Source organism: Anolis sagrei, chromosome 5 (assembly GCF_037176765.1).
Source record: "Anolis sagrei isolate rAnoSag1 chromosome 5, rAnoSag1.mat, whole genome shotgun sequence".
Taxonomy (NCBI): Eukaryota; Metazoa; Chordata; class Lepidosauria; order Squamata; family Dactyloidae; genus Anolis; species Anolis sagrei.
In genome coordinates, this window is record NC_090025.1 from 57,840,328 (window position 1) to 57,857,368 (window position 17,041).

Here is a 17,041-nt window from a genome sequence, read left to right on the forward strand (position 1 = left end):
AACTGATATTATGTGTATTCACTGAAAATGTTATAATGAATTATGCCTGCTCGGAAGGCAATATGCAACATTTCAGAAAACTACAAACCCTTTATTAGGAGAAGAAAAACCACATAACCTCAAATTTCACAGATCCATTTTCAATGAATGTGTAAACCTAAGCGCAGTGTTAGCATTCCTTGGAGTTAACAGATTTTAAAGCAAATGCTGAAAGAGAAATCCATAATGGTGATATCCTGAAATCATTGATTATCCAAATCTAAACAGAATTTTGAAATCCCAACTAGTGTGTCAATGAGGCCAACATGTTATCTTTTGTGCACTTCGTGTAAACACCATCAGATTCCTTGAGAGGAACATTAGAACTGAAATTAATTACACAATTAGCTCAGGACTCCTGTATTTTTTTAAAAAAAATCCAAATAATCAGGGAGCAGGGACCTCAGTCATAATTGTGATATTATACTCCTTACCATGATCCAGACTGAAATGAGGACAATGGCCAATCGACATTGTGATGCATGCATGCATGAGTCTCTACAATCCAGAACAACAGGAAGTCTCCAATCAGTATCATGAAATCTCCCACTGGGGATTCTTACCATGAATGACACAGGTAAAAGGTTAAGGGTCACACATGGTCAATGTCCAAATCCCTCAGCCTGGCCCCACTTACTGTCTAGTGATGTTTCTAATCTCTAATACAGCAGACTAATCATGAGACTGGTATCATGTCTGATCTGGTCACAAGACATGTAAAGATGATCTGAAGTTTAAGGTCCACCCATAAACCTCATTTGCAATGCTTAATAGAATAGTATTAGAATAATACTTAATCAATTAAGTAATTAATAATACTGAATTAATGTATGGGGAAACCTTTACCTTTACTCATTAGAACAATATTCATACTGAAACATACTAGTACACATTGTTTTCTCAACATCACCCAAAAATTCACTAGAATTTAAAAAAACTTGTGTTTATTAACAGCAAATTCAGTTACTAAAGGCATTTGTCAGCTATTGAACAACTGCATGTGAAACACAGAATAAAACCTGATGATCTTTACACTCAGGAGCAAGCCTTACACTCAGATCACGTCTTACACACAGTGCCATAGATGAGACTCAAAGAGGCAGTTAGTTTTGAAGGTGCTAAGTCATATGTGAGATGGAGACACTCCAAGAATCAATCCATTCAAATCCTTAAGTAGGGGTCCCCAAACTAATGACCATGGGCCAGATGCGGCTCTCCATAGTCATTTGCCTACCCCCTGCCTTCAACCTTAGACTTAGGGTTGTTCTAAGTCTGAAATGACTTGAAGGCACACAACCACAACAATCCTAACTAACTTGATTATTTCATCAGCCAAAAGCAGGCCTACTGAATTACTGGTAAGTTTATGTTGGTTAAAATTGTTCATCATTTTAAATACTGTATTGGTCTTTTATGTTTTTGCACTACAAATAAGATATGTCCATTGTGCATAGGAATTTGTTCATTTTTTTTTCAAACTATAGTCTGCCCTCTCCCCCACTGCTCCAACAGTCTGAGGAATCATGAAATGGCCCTCAGCTTTTAAAAAAATTGAGGACTCCTGACTTAAATGATATACTTTTAAAATGAAGTGTTGTACAGAAATATAGCACATGCAGCATTGCATAGTGATTTTGATCGTTGGACTACAACTCTGGAGAAAAGGATGTAAATTCTTGCTTGGCTATGAAAACCCATTGGGTGATCTTTGGAAAGTAACATGCTCTTAGCTTCAGCAGACCTTGTGATATGTTCATCTTAGGGTCTCCAGAATTTGTAAACAACTTGAAAGAAAAGAACAATAAAGTTCTCTTTTGCGTGCAAGGATATTCCTCTCTGCTGCAATGTTTTGTTTATCGCGGAACCCTATTTGGAGAGTTTCTTTATGCACAAAAGCTCATTTCCAGGCAAACTGCCCTTATTCGTTCTGAAAGAAAATTCTGACAATCACAGTTGTCCATTCCTTCCCCATCACCTGGTGTCAGCATGACTTAGCAAACTATACTGACAAGAAAACCCTTGAAATAAAGCTCTTTAGTTGCTGAGAACATATCCATGCTAACAAAGGACCAATTTACATGATTACTTGAGTGGCAGTTAAGTAACAGGCTTACAATTCAGTAAGCTTACCTCAACTGACAGGTACTACATTGATGCAATATTTGTAATCCATATAAATTGAGCCACTTCACACAATATTCGTAATCCATATAATAGCCACTTCATACAAGTAAACAGCATTGCAGGGATACAAACTTTTACTATACTGATGTATTTGCAATCTATCAAACGTAGTTGTATAAAAACTAGTGCTATGATGCAGAAGAAAAGATGGAGGATTAAAAAACAAGTTGCCAACTAGATTTTCAACCAACATGGCTAGAACAGGTAAGTGATTTAGAACTGAAAGTTTAGAAAAGGTAAGCAAAATGCAGTGTAGATTCCACTATGCAGTATTTGAAGGATGTACAGGTATATCACAGTTAACAAAGTAGATCTATTCCTGGATAGTCATCCCTCCACATTTGTGCTTTTGACTTTTGGGGATTTAATTATTTATAGATTTATTCCCCTCAGGAATCTCTGGGTTTTCCAGTGTGACTCTATAGTGAACTTATTTTGGTCATTCCAGAGGACCTAGAACAGTGGTTATTAACCTGTGGGCACAGACCACCAGTGCGCCATGAAAATCTGGAATGATTATAATGTGAAAAGGTCCTTCGAGTAGAATACCATTCTTCCCCAGCTCAAAGATGATTGCATTGTTTACTATGTGCTGGTCCAGCCCTCTTTTCCTATCTTCCTAGTGCTGATATGCTTACAAAATCCAGCTAGACACAGAGAAATAACAACCTATATAAATAAAAATGTAATGTTAGTTTGTGGGATTAAGAGAACTCAAAAAACACTGGACGAATTGACACCAAATTTGGACACAAGATATCTAACAACCCAGTGCATGTCCTTCACTCAAAAAAATTGATGTTGTCGTTTGGGAGTTGTAGTTGCTGGGATTTATAGTTCACCTACAATCAAAGAGCATTCTGAACTCCACCAATGAGAAAATTGGGCCAAACTTCCCACACAGTTCTCCCATGACCAACAGAAAATACTGGAAGGGTTTGGTGGGCAGTGTCCCTTGGTTTTGGAGTTGTAGTTCACCTACATCCACAGATCACTGTGGACTAAAACAATGATGGATCTGGACCAAACTCTACACGAATACTCAGTATGCTCAAATGTAAACACTGGTGGAGTTTGGGAAAAACAGAATCTTGACATTTGGGAGTTGTAGTTGCTGGGATTTATAGTTCACCTACAATCACAGAGCATTCTGAATCCCACCAATGATAGAATTGGGCCAAACCCACCAGAACCCCCATGTGGGCCACAGCAACGCATGGCAGGGGATGGCTAGTATTTCATAAAAAGAAGTTTTTTCTCAGAAACTTGCTGAATTGAGGTATGATTAGAGTTCAGAGTATTTATGTTGAACGGCAAGTCACTGTTTTGAGGGATGATACAACAAAATAAAACATGCTTATTAAAATACTGAAATACTAAAGTTCAAAGAACCTACATTTACTATTAAATGCCCAACATTAATATAATTCTATCCAGCTAAGCCACTAGAATTTTAAAATGATGGACATTTGAAAGAAACAAAGAAGCTGTTTCCAACTCATTTATATATAAAACAAGAAGAAAGTCTCCTGCCACTACCTATTCATACAACACAAAGCTATTTATAATAGCAACAGTATAATAGGCACAGATGGCAAAAGTCAATTCCAATAAGATTAAAGGCATAAGACTAAGCTAATGGTGGATAGCCGTCTCCACAGAGCAACCTTCTGCAAGTAAAAGAACGATTATTTGTTCAGAAAAAGAAGATAAAGACAAGACGTAATCTCCTTTACCTGAGATTAGAAGGCCAATTTAAAGAAGAGCATATTAATGTTCTTCTAATTCTTCTAACTCTGAAATATCCCACAGCATAATCAGCTTCTCTTACTAATGCTATCTATGGTGATATAAATCTTTTTTCTACTTTTCATTTATAAGTAGAATAATCTATTTTAAAACTACATGAATCTAACCATTGTTTATTTCCTTTCCTGCAAACCTTATTTACTGGCTCAACCAAAGAATCAGTTAAAATAAAGGAATTTAAAATATCTCAGTGTCATTTAGTTTCTAGATTTCTTGATAACTTCTAAAGGTCATGTGTTTTTTATTTGACTCAAAATTTCTTCTCCATATACTTTCTGTATCTTTATTATTGCTGAATAAAGCAGAAATTTTATCTCACGTGTCAAAGCTTACAGCATAAACAAGCAAATTTGCAATAAAAAGTTGAGCATTCAAACACTGCAAGTCTATTTCTGCTATGTAAGCAAGAGTTGAAAACACATTTTCATACAATATGTTTTTAAAGGAGAAAAGAAACTGGGAGGGAGCCTAATGCTCACCTATTCAGCCACTGACACTATTAGATGTGCTAACAACAACAACAACCTAAATTAGTTGTATTTGTTACCCACGTCTTCTAATGCCTCAAGGTGGGATACAACAGAGTCAAAACATATGAACACAAACAAAATGGATACAATAAAATACATAGATTAAAAACACATCATTATAAAACATGCACCAAACACAGGGTACAAACTCAACATATACCGGTAATTTAATGTAAATTCAAAACTCATGATTCAGAGTTGACTGGGTAGAACTGTCAGAAAAAGATAGGTCTTTAATTCTGTTTCAAATTCTGACTGTTCATTTAGCCATTGGAGCTCTTCTGGCAGGTCATTCCACAGTCATGGGGCGGCTGACAAAAAAGTCCTCTAGGTGACAGTTGCCAGTTGGGTTCCGGCTGGTTGAAGTAAAAACTATTGTTTTTTTTATAATGACTGCCAGAACTAAACTAAGCTTGATGCCAGTCTTCCCTTTGACTCTTTCAATATGGAGTCAACAATTTCAGCAATGAATACTTCATTTACTAAGAAGGGCCTTTGAGCCTCTGTTTTCATGCTGGAGACTAGATTTGTTCTTCAATCTACAGACGACTGTAGTAAAGTCTAGAGAATTACTATCTGGGGGGGTGGGGGGTTCTAACTACTGTAGGAATACAAATGGTTGCATAGAGAATGAACCAAAGGATTTCATCAGGAATCCAGCAGAACTGTCACCAAAGTCAAAAAGAGTGTACTTGGTGTACCATGTAGCAGAGATCATACTGCCATCAGCATTTTAAACATAATACTTTATTATTACTGTTTGTTTTTTCAGTTCTTGTGCTAATTATGAGTGTATTAAATAGCCACATCACCAATCAACACATTGTCTAATAAAAGAAAAAAACAAAGTAACCCCTGTAAATCTAATGAACAGATACATTTAGCAACACAACCTAATGATCCTATCTAAAATATTCTAGAGCAAAGTATAGTAACAGTTGGAATTACTGCAAAGAAAAATATATCTTCATTGACTTTTTCTGATCACTTTGATATAAAGAGCTTTGGATTGCACTAGCCTGTTCTTCACAGTTGATTTCAATGCCAATATCCAATAATGAGATCTATGCATAAGTTTATTTATTAACTGCATTGAGCTATGTATTTTTTGGTTATTTGGGTCCACACAAGGAGAAATGTTTTCAAGGATTCACCAGGGAATCCAATCTTAAAAACGGGTTCTTACTGAATTGATACATCCTGAGGAACTGTAGCTTTTCCTTTATCACTAGATGTTCTTTAGTATGAGAAAAATTCCCAAAGGATGTTGTTTGAAAAACAGGGGAGAAATTTTCTCTGCAGCCATACCATGGCAAATATGATTTCTAATACCATCATTACTGGCATCTTCAAGCATAACCCATTCAGTTGAGTCCAATTCCCACAGGTGTGCAACTCTCTTTCAAGGTTTCAATGCATCAAACTTAATGCAAAACTTAATGTTTTCATCGTTTTCATTGTTACTCAATAAACATGGCATTTTGATGATATGATGACACACAGTGGAAAGAAATATTATGGAAGTTGGCAGGGTTTTTCATGTCTCTTGGCAACGTTTCTCAAGAGCTGTGCTTCTCCTAATATAAGAACATTAAACTTGTACCAAGATTTACTGAAATACATATGATGGGTTGAAATATATATAAGATAAAGAACAGTAAGAAATATGAACAAGACATAATGCAAGACTGAATTTGTCAGACTCAGATAGCACATTTTAATGAATAAGATGTACCATTGTAGCACACAGTTTATTCAAGATTCCATATTACCAAGAACAAGAATTTCCAATATTAAGGGACATGTTAGATAATATATGCAGCTCCATTTTGAGTCATGTAGGGGAGGTAAAAACAGAACAGTCACAAACTAGAGCAGTTGTTCTCAACCTATGGGTCCTCAAGTGTTTCGGCCTACAACTCCCAAAAAATTCCAGCCAGTTTCCCAACTGTTAGGATTTCTGGGAGTTGAAGGCCAAAGCATCTGGAGACCCACAGGCTAATAATCACTGGAATAGAGGAAAGGCCAATGGCTTCAACAGAGTATCTGCCCACTCAGAACCTCCCCACCTGCTTTTATTCTTGAAAGAATAAAAGGGAAGATATAACAATAAGAAGCCGTCTTACATTGAATTAGAACATTGGTCTATTTAACTCAGTATCACTGACTCTGATTCAGAGTGACTCTACAAGTTTTTGGCTAGGAGCCTTCTCAACCAAGTACAAAACAACCCTGAGCCTGATTGGCCTCTGAAATAATATAATAGGAAGACACAATGCCTGCCAAAGTAAACCAACTGAACCTCCACAAATTGCTGAGCTCCAGTTCCCATTGGCACAAACCAGTCTGATTACAGATGAAATGTGATCATTCATGAACACTCTAAGGGCCCTTCCACATAGCCTTATATTCCAGAATATCAAGGCAGAAAATCCCACATTATCTGAGTGTGGATTTAGATAACCCAGTTCAAAGCAGATATTGTGGGATTTTCTGCCTTGATATTCTGAGATATAGGGCCGTGTGGAAGGGCCCTTTGAGCTAAAGGTTCTCCACAGCTGAGTTAAACAGATCTTGCTCTATAGCATAACTTTGCTTAATCTGAAGACATTTTGTCTGGTTTCAATGTTGTTGTTTTTAAGCATTAGCCTGTTTTTTCTCTCTGTGTGCCGGCTAATCTCACTAATATCAGCTGTAATTATGAACAAAGTCAGTAAGAACCTCAAAATATATATTTTCAGCTGTCTCATAGTTGCCCTTTTCATAATGGTTACTTTGCATTGTATCATTTTTGAAAAGTAAAAAAATAAATAATAAATCAGATTATAGATAAAGCAATACAGATTCTTTTATACTTCTGCCAGTTGATGGATCTAATTTCAGTGATTAAGCCTATTTAATCTTGTGCCAACATTATGAGATTTCAGGCAAAGTAGAAACAATGTGAAACCAACATTATTTTAAAACATTCCTGATTATGAACAATTATTTCGGAACTGCTCTCTATTCCCTTTCATTGTGTTCTAAATCACCTCTGGAAAGCTGAGCCAATGAGCCAGAAGTCAGGGTCATTATCTTACACATTAATCAATCCTGTCAGTTAACTCCTGAGTTAAGCCGTTAAATACTTCTTTTCACACCAGAATTACCTCTTAGATAGACAGGATTTTCCCTCTATTTTACTGAAAGCATGCTTGTCATGCAATTCACTGCTGTTTAAACACTCTAAATCCTCTCTGCACTTGAAAAGAATGAAGTTGTAATCAGGTCAGAGAAGCACAAATGAAGACTTTTGTACTGAGTTTTCAAAATATATCTTTCAGATCTGCACTAGCTGTATGGCCTCTCCAAACTAAAAGCACAGACTTAATCATTTATTTCAGAATAGCCCGAAGGATTTAAGTCACCTTGACTTCTCAGCTACCACTTCAAAGTTAGTTGTTTCTGGAGGGTGGAATCATAATGTCTTTTTTCCATTCAAATTTTGCTCATTCATGTTCTCTTTGTAAAACCAACATAAGTGCAATATGATTACAATGAATCCAGAAGGTAGTAAGTATGGATCTGACTACTATATTCTTTAGTGGCAGGGACAATGATCATCCTGATGCATTATTTTGTGACAGAGGGCTATTTCACTAACAACTGCATCTCAGGCCCCTTCCACACAGCCATATAACTCAGAATATCAAGGCAGAAAATCCCACAGTATCATTTTATTGTTTACCTTTAAAAACCTCCAATAAAAATTATTTTTTTAAAAAATCCCACAATATCTGCTTTGAACTAGCTTATCGTAGGGCCCTTCCAGACAGGCCCTATGTCCCAGGGTCTGATCCTAGGTTTTCTGTTTTAAATTGGATAATAGGAGTCCACACTGTCAGATAATCTGGGATAAACAGAAAACCTGGGATCAGATCCTGAGATATGGGACCTGGCTGGAAGGGCCCTCAGTCCACAGTGCCATATATTCCAGTTCAAAGCTGATAATGTGGGATTTTATTCAGCTGTGGATGGGACCTTAGTGAAAGATTGAACAGGCGGAACCTACCTGATTTGAGTGTTACTACAGCAAAAAGAACCAACTGAAAATTTTCACATCAATGATATGTAAGAGATTTTGTAAAAAAAAAAAAAAACGACTCAGTAATCCATGTATTAGGTTTTATCTATTAACTGATTTTTCTCTAATCCTCCATCACCCAGCTGACATGGTCCCCTGAAGAGTATTGATTATATTGGATAGACATCTAACGATTATGATGGCATCTAACAATTGAATCCTGGTTTTCACTAATCATACATACACACCATTGTGTTCCTAGGGAAATAAGTGTGAAATTGTAACACAATTCTTAGATAAATATATAGGAAGGACTGCCTCTAAATACTTTAAAGAGTGTGATATCTATATGCCATCAAGTCATCTGTCAGCCTACAGCACCTGGTTTTCATTGGATATCTTCTATATAAATACTAATCAGATTTGATCCTGCTGAGTACCAAAGATAAGGTAGGATCTGGTGATTTCGGGCCTGTCCAGATAGTACCTTTATCCTAGAAGTTCCCACATCAAAACAGAGAGTGGCCAAATGCCATTCCCTGAAAACGCGGAAGCAATCACTTGTTGTTGTTCATTCGTTCAGTCGCTTCCGACTCTTTGTGACCTCATGAACCCACCCACACCAGAGCTCCCTGTCGGTCATCACCACCCCTAGCTCCTTCAAGGTCAAGCCTGTAAGGAGCAATCACTACAAATAGCAAAAAATGCACAATTTTCAGGTGAAGGAATATCCTAGTTCTGGCCAGAAAATGCAGATATTTGAATCTCTGTATGTCCCTACATTCGGAAAATATGAGATTTTTTAATGTTGGTTTATATATGTTGGTTCTTGATTGGTTGTATCCTAAAAACATGGCAACAGTTGACTAAAAGGTGAAAACTTTATCCTGGCAAGAGAAACTTCATCCTCCACACGTTTAATGAAGTTTGTGGCACACAAACAAAGGTTTTGCCCATGGGGAATCAACTTTCCCCATGTTTTTATAATAAAAACAATGAGGAGCAGATATGTATAACCCAGGAACATCACCCTGTCGTTCCCAGACACAAGTAAATGGCCAAACTTGTCTGCACAGATGGCCTCACAGCCTCTATAACCCAGGAACGGAACTTACACAATGATTCACATATTCTTTTCTAAAAACGCCAAAGTTTTCAACGGATGTCCTGCAGCGGCCATCTTGGGAGCCTCTAAATCCCACAACAAAGCAGCAAGTGTGGACAATGGAAGCAGGAATCCCAGGATCAATAGGTCTACATGTACACTTGATCTCAGGTCCAGCGTTGTTTTTTGTTTTTTGGTTTTTTTGCCCTTGACTAAAGCCCGCTATTTGGTGCTGCCTGGAATCACGCTTAGGGTATTTACGCCAACTTTAAAAATTAGAGAAACACTTTTTTCTTTCCTTTTTGCCAAAATAAGATACCTGTCTTGCATCAAAAAATAGAATATAACATTAGATCATTCTGTTCTATCCTATTTCTTTATTCATAAAGATTTATTTCTCCAAAAGCTGGGACTCAAGGCAACTTGTTAAATGAAACTACATTGCATTTACTTTTCCAGTTTTACAAGATGAGGCACGAATGACATCAGCATACAATGGTGAAGTAACATGATCATGTGTATACTTAGAAGAATGTTGAACAGACCTATCACTACAATTATTTGACAGGAGTCCTGCATCCTACAATAATTACATATAACTTTTATCTGGAATGTCTCATTCATCCAATTTTGCATTATAAAGTCAAGGCCTCTTCCAACTCTCTGATTTAAATAGTCACTGGCAGTTCAGAAGAAACAGCACAGGAATACATTACTTAGAGAGCACTTAAAAGAAAAAAGACATTGAGAAACTACTGAAGAGACTCAAAGTCTCACACAAAACATGTTTTATAGGATTACAAATAACATTACGAAGCAAATTATAGAGTTTTAAAAATAGGTGAGATTTCTCACAAATGTAGGAAACCATGAAAGAGAATTTCTAATTCCTTCCCTCCTTCTGGGAAAGAGCTTCACTGAAAATTCAGTTGTTAGTAGATACTAAACACTTTGTGCACGTAAATCTACCTCCAATATTACAATAAGTTTCGCAACACTGCATTAGAGTCCCAATCAATGTGCTCAATTAATTACCACTCAACTGCAACAAATAAGAAATATATACTCACTTGACAGACTATATAGTAAAATCCATTTCAGACATCTTTCATTTAAAAAAAAACATTGAGGAAAAACATTTGAATATTGATTTAGAATCCAATCCTTTTTCCAGTAGAAGGATCTCTGTAATTCCCATGTAAGCAAGAATAAGATATAGATTGATACACTTTGCTTTCCTAAACTGTATGAATAAGCAGAAGACCATATTATTGTGTATGACAAAGCAGAGTATATTCTTAAGTGCAAATTAAGTTATTGTGTATTCATAAGATAACTATAATTTGTCTAATCTTCTGATCATAATAAATTATTCATTCATTTGAGATAACTATAATCTGAAGTATGAACATAACTAGTTCTTAAATACTGCACTGAGTTTATTTCCCCAAAACAGCTATTATGTTCTTGACTCCTTTCTGTAAGGGCCCTTCCATACTATCCTTTATCCCAGGATCTGATCCCAGATTATCTGCTTTAAACAGGACTATATGAGTCTCCACTGCCAGATAACCTGGGATAAACGGATAATCTGGGATTAGAGCCTGGGATAAAGGGGAAGTGTGAAAGGGCCATAAGAAATTCTGCAGTAAAACTCTTTTGTCACCTTACTTTCTACTGCAATATTAATTCCTCAGCTTTCAAGAAACTCTAGTAAAAACCAAAGCCTCCAAAAATGATTCCTCTCAAGAGAAAAAAATGAGCCATTCTCTCAATTAAAAAAAAAAGGAGCTTTGAATCATATTGCATGCAAGAGAGGCAAAAGAGAACCATTTACTCCAGGCTTCTGAAATATTAGCCAACAATAAGGGAGATCAACTTTAGAAAATAAAATGTTCATAAAAGATGGAGACCTTGTCCTAAAATGTCTCAAGAAAAAAGAGGTAATATGCAATCTGTACATTTTTCAGCAGTTCAGTAAAAGGTTTTATGCACTTTTATGGAAAAACAATCCATTAAGGCTTCCACTTCTGTTTTTCTTAATGATAACATAATTTAAACTATACTTCCTAGGCTGCTTGTTTAGACATTAATTTTTTTAAGTGTTTCAAGGGACAATACAAACAAAATATTTGTTGGGTTGCTGTGAATTTTCAAGGCTGAAATTCCATACAAGAATCAATCAGAGCCAGCTAACCCCTCCCAACAAAGGATCCCCCAGGCAGCAACCTGCCAGGCTTTGAGGCTGCTAGGCTATTCAATGCTAATCAAGGTGGTCAATTGTAACATTCACACCTAATTCAAACAGACAAAAGTTCTTTCTCCCACCCTCCCACAGAAATATAAACCTCACTTGCCTAGTTTCCAACAGACCTCACAACCTCTCAGGATGCCTCCCATAGATGCAGGTGAAACGTCAGGAGAGAAGGTTTCTGGAACACAGCCATACAGCCCAGAAAACTCACAGCAACCCAGTGATTCTGGCCATGAAAGCCTTCAACAATACATAAAATATTTCTTGTTACTGTTGTGGTTCTCTTTCCAAAACTCTGTTCTGAACATGGACTATTTTCTGTACGGATGTTCAGAAAGAAACTGCACTGTCTTCATTCCTTAGTAGACTGCAATAATCCATTAGACATTTACTTGAAAGCTCACTTCACTGAATGGTGTAGGACTTATTTTCAATGAACAATACACAGGACAGGTTGTAAAGGACAATGTTTTCTCCATTAAAAACATACTTGAACTGTTCAAAAGCCAAGAAAATCTCCTCTTTTACTCAAGCATGCAAAAGTAATATGGAAAATCATTCATATGGTTTCAATGCAATGTCTGGACTCTTTCTGAAGAGTTTGAAAGTTCCAGATGGAGTCTCTTGATACCGGACTAAAAAGGCTGAAGGAAATGAATGAAAGTGCTTCCAAATCTATACTCTTCCCCCACTCCTTCCATCATTCATTCAGAAGATCCCCCCCTCTCTGCAGACTGCCTCCCCCCCCCCCTCCTTGCAGACTGAACTGGCTTGCATGCTCAAGACTCTCGGTCACCTGGCTCTATTTTTGGGTTGATCCCATCTGATCAGAACAACAGCAGTTGGAGGAGGAACTGCAGTTAAGGGTGTTATGGTCACTCTGTGCCTAATGCTCACTCTTGCAGTTGCAGAGTAGAAATCCCTAAGCAGAACAGTGTGATGAGAGATGACAATCTAGCAGCAGCCAAGGTATGGAGGACACAACTCATATCCAACTCAACCAAGACATCTTTCCTGTGGGATTAGGCTTTAGAGAGGCAACAATTTTGTTTTACACTGATCATTTAATGCAGTCCAAAGCAAGCTTCCAACTCAGGCATGGGAAAACTTCGGTCCTCCGGGTGTTTTGGACTCCAACTCACACATTGTGGATGGCTGAAGTTTGTCCATGTCTGTTCTAACTGCAGCTAGACAACAAACACCCACAAAAGTGCATGAATGAAAGAAAGCCCTTAAGGTGCAACGGTGCTCTATAGTTTGTGTAACCTGACTTGGCCATGGTGATCCATGCCTTAGTTACATCCAGAATGGACTACTGAAATGCACTCTACATGGGGCTGCCTTTGAAGACAGCTAGGAAACTGCAATGAGTACAAAGGTTGGCTGCCAGATTACTAACTGGAGCTAGCTATAGGGAAAATACTATGCCCCTACTCAAGTAGCTCCAATGGCTTCCAATAATTTTCCAGGCACAATTCAAGGTGCAAGTTATTACCAACAAAGCCCTATATGCTTCGGGTCCAAACTACATTTGAGACTGCATCTTTTTCTATGAACCTGTGTGTGCTTTGAGATCAGCAGGGTAGGCCCTTCTCTTGGTCCCACCATCTTTTCAAGCGAAGTTGGTGGGAACAAGAGAGAGGGCCTTCTCTGTGGTGGCGCCACAGCTCTGGAAGAGATTAGGTTTGCCCCTATCCTTGAATCCTTCCAATCCAACCTAAAAATGTGGATTTTTAAGCTGAAATCGGCCCATTTGAGGTTGACACGTTGGCACTTTAGTTCCGATTTGAAGGCAGTTAGTTTTAACTACAGATGGTCTGCATTTTAAACTGTGTTTTTATTTTACTTGATGTGTTAGTAGTGGTTATTTTAAAAACTTTTATGTGATATTGTTTTTATATTCGTGCACTGTTTATGTTATATACTACACTTGTAGTGCCTTGTAAGTTGACCCGAGTCCCTTTTTGGGAGATGGTGGCAGGATATAAATAAAGTTTATTATTATTATTATTAACCAACCACCATCCAGGCCTCAAACTGATTCCAGGATTTCCTGTGTAATCATCTGTGCAGTGCAACCACTTTCGCCAATACAGGTTTGAAACTGACTTAAGTGGTCAGTGTAGAGGGCTTCCAAATTCCTTCTGGAGTTGTTTGGCGGGCTGAATTTGCACTAAGGAAACCCGTGCTTCTTTTTACTGAGGGGCACACAACAGAAGAGCATCCTTTCAGCACCAAGTCTCTTCCCTGGACCTTTGACTAGGCCAATCTACATTCATCTCCGCACAAAAAGGAATGGGGTGGGAAAGGGCACCCTCCCCGCTCTCCTTTCTTTTCTCCAGCAGAGCATCACCATCAATCAGAGGGCTTTGATTCCTTTGGAGGCATCCAAGTCTTCCAAAGTAGCCTTCTCTCCCTCTCTCTCTCTCTTTCTCTCAATCTCCTCCCTCCTTTTAGAGCAGTGTTTCTCAACCTTCCTAATGCTGAGACCCCTTAATGCAGTTCCTCATGCTGTGGTGACCCCCCAACCATAAAATTATTGTCATTGTGACTTTGCAACTGTAATTTTGCTACTGTTGTGAATTGTAATGTAAATATCTCATATGCCGGATGTATTTTCATTCACTGGACCAAATTTGGCACAAATACCCGATACGCCCAAATTTGAATACTGGTGGGATGGGGGGGGGGGTTGATTTTGTCATTTGGGAGTTGTAGTTGTTGGGATTTATAGTTCACCTACAATCAAAGAGCATTCTTAACTCCACCAACTGTGGAACTGAACCAAACTTGACACACAGAACTCCCTTGACTAACAGAAAATACTGGAAGGATTTGGTGGGCATTGACCTTGAGTTTTGGAGTTGTAGCTCACCTACATCCAGAGAGCACTGTGGACTCAAACAATGATGGATCTGGATCAAACTTGGCACGGATACTCAGTATGCCGAAATGTGAACACTGGTGGAGTTTGGGGAAAATAGATCTTGACATTTGGGATTTGTAGTTGCTGGGCTTTATAAGTTTACCTACAATCATTCTGAACTCCACCAACTGTGGAATTGAACCAAATGTGACACACAGAACTCCCATGGCCAACAAAAAATACTGGAAGGGTTTGGTGGGCATTGACTTTCAGTTTTGTAGTTGTAGTTCATCTACATCCAGAATTACTGTGGACTCAAACAAAGATGGATCTGGAGCCCACTTGGCACGAGTACTCAATATGCCCAAATGTGAACACTGGTGGAGTTTGGGGAAAACAGATTTTGACATTTGGGAGCCATAGTTGCTTGGATTTATAGTTCACCTACAATCAAGGAGCATTTTGAATCCCACGATAGAATTGGGCCAAACTTCTCACATAGAGCCCCCATGGCTGTGTTTTTTGATGGTCTTTGGTGACTCCTCTTTGGCATCTCAACCCCCAGGTTGAGAAACATTGTTTTGGAGGTTCTCCATTAAGCCATCCCATGAATCCTGATCCTGATGGGTGTCAAATCACTTTTCCCAACTCCAGAGGAGTGCAGAAACACCTCCTCGCCTTTTCCTTGCGACCCAACCAACCAACCCACCCCCAAAAAGTTGTGACTGAACATGCATTAGAAAAGGAGGCTTCCCTGAAACCAACTCTGCTCGAAAGAGATGCAGAAAGGAGCCATGCCAGATTCAAACCAACGGGGAGGCAGGCAAGCTGGCCACAAGACATACATAACAGAGAGAGGAAAGAGAAAGGGAGCACTTCTTCCTGCAGGGAAGGAGAGGGAAGCCATGGGAAGGAAGGAAGGAAGGAAGGAAGGAAGGAAGGAAGGAAGGAAGGAAGGAAGGAAGGAAGGGAAGAGGAAGCAGGCACCCACTTACGTCTCGGAATTTGTTCCACTGCCCGACCTCCTTGTCGTACTGGGAGATGGTGGTGAGCCATTGTTTATCGTCCAGGAAATTGCCGCTTTCCGATTTGCTCCCGGTAGTGGCTCCAGCCGAGGAGGAAGAGGAGGAGGAAGAGGAAGAAGAGGAAGAAGAGGCTGCCGCCGAGGCTGCTGCGACCATCATCCCTTGACTGCACCAAGCGGCTGCCCAGACGCAGCAAGCGAAGGCTGGGACCCGGAGGAGCATCTGAGGGAGAAGAAGCGAGGCAGAACCCTCAGAAAGGCACGGCGGGCTGAAGGAGAGAGAGAGAGAGAGAAGCCCACCCCAGCCCCCGGGCACAAGAAGTCTTCTCCCCTTCGGAGTTTGGAAAGAGGAGGAGACGAGCCCTCGCCCAAGGCTGCCCTTACCTTGCCGCTTTCTCCGGGATCCAGCGACTGAGGGAAAGGCAGGCAGGCGGGCACAGGCAGCCAAGCGACTGACTGAAGGAGAGCGTTTCGCTGCAAGAGGAGAGGAGGAGATGCCGCTGCTGCCTGCTATCGCTCCCGCACGCGCCGCCGCCGCCGCCGCCGCCTCCGCCTCGAGCCGTCCACTCAGCTCCTGGCGCCCAGCGCGCGCTCCGCTCTTCCCTCCTCCCTTCCCTCCTCCTCCTCCTCCTCTCCCTCCCTCCTCGCTGCCCCCTCCCCGTTCTGCTACTCGGGTCCGCTCCGCGCGCGCAGCTCCTGGAAAGCAGCGTCAAAGGCAGGCAGGAGCTCGCGGCTCCCTCACTCCATCGTTCCCTCTCCTTCTTTCTGTCCCTCCCTCCCTTCCTCTCCCCTTTTCCCTCTTTCCCCCTTCCTTCTTCTCCTTCCCTCCCTCTCTCTCCCTCTTTCTTCCCCCTTATACCTCTATTCTCCTCCTTCTCCTTTACTCCCTTCTTTCTTTCTTTATCCCTCCCTTTCTTTTTCCCCTCTCTCCCCTTTTCCCTCTTTGCCCCTTCCTTCTTCTTCTTCCCTCCCTCTCTCTCCCTCTTTCTTCCCCCTTATACCTCTATTCTCCTCCTTCTCCTTTACTCCCTTCTTCTTTCTTTCCCCCTCCCTTTCTTTTCCCCTCTCTCCCCCTTTCCCTCTTTACCCCTTCTTTCTTCTCCTTCCCTCCCTCCGTCTTTCTTCCCCCTTATACCTCTATTCTCCTCCTTCTTTACTCACTTCTTC

The 17,041-nt window shown here is 39.7% G+C and overlaps 1 protein-coding gene across 1 annotated transcript in view; it reads right to left on the minus strand.

Annotated features, from left to right (window-relative positions):
• SPOCK3 (SPARC (osteonectin), cwcv and kazal like domains proteoglycan 3) overlaps window positions 1-16,432 on the minus strand; it is a 150,788-nt gene extending 134,356 nt beyond the window's left edge. Inside the window, exons 1-2 of the mRNA XM_060778741.2 lie at window positions 16,259-16,432; window positions 15,846-16,097 (exon numbers count right to left, since the gene is read on the minus strand). Coding sequence (XP_060634724.1) covers window positions 15,846-16,097 — 252 coding nt within the window. The 5' untranslated portion in view covers window positions 16,259-16,432. The remainder of the gene's footprint in view (window positions 1-15,845; window positions 16,098-16,258) is intronic.
• Window positions 16,433-17,041: the final 609 nt, after the last annotated feature.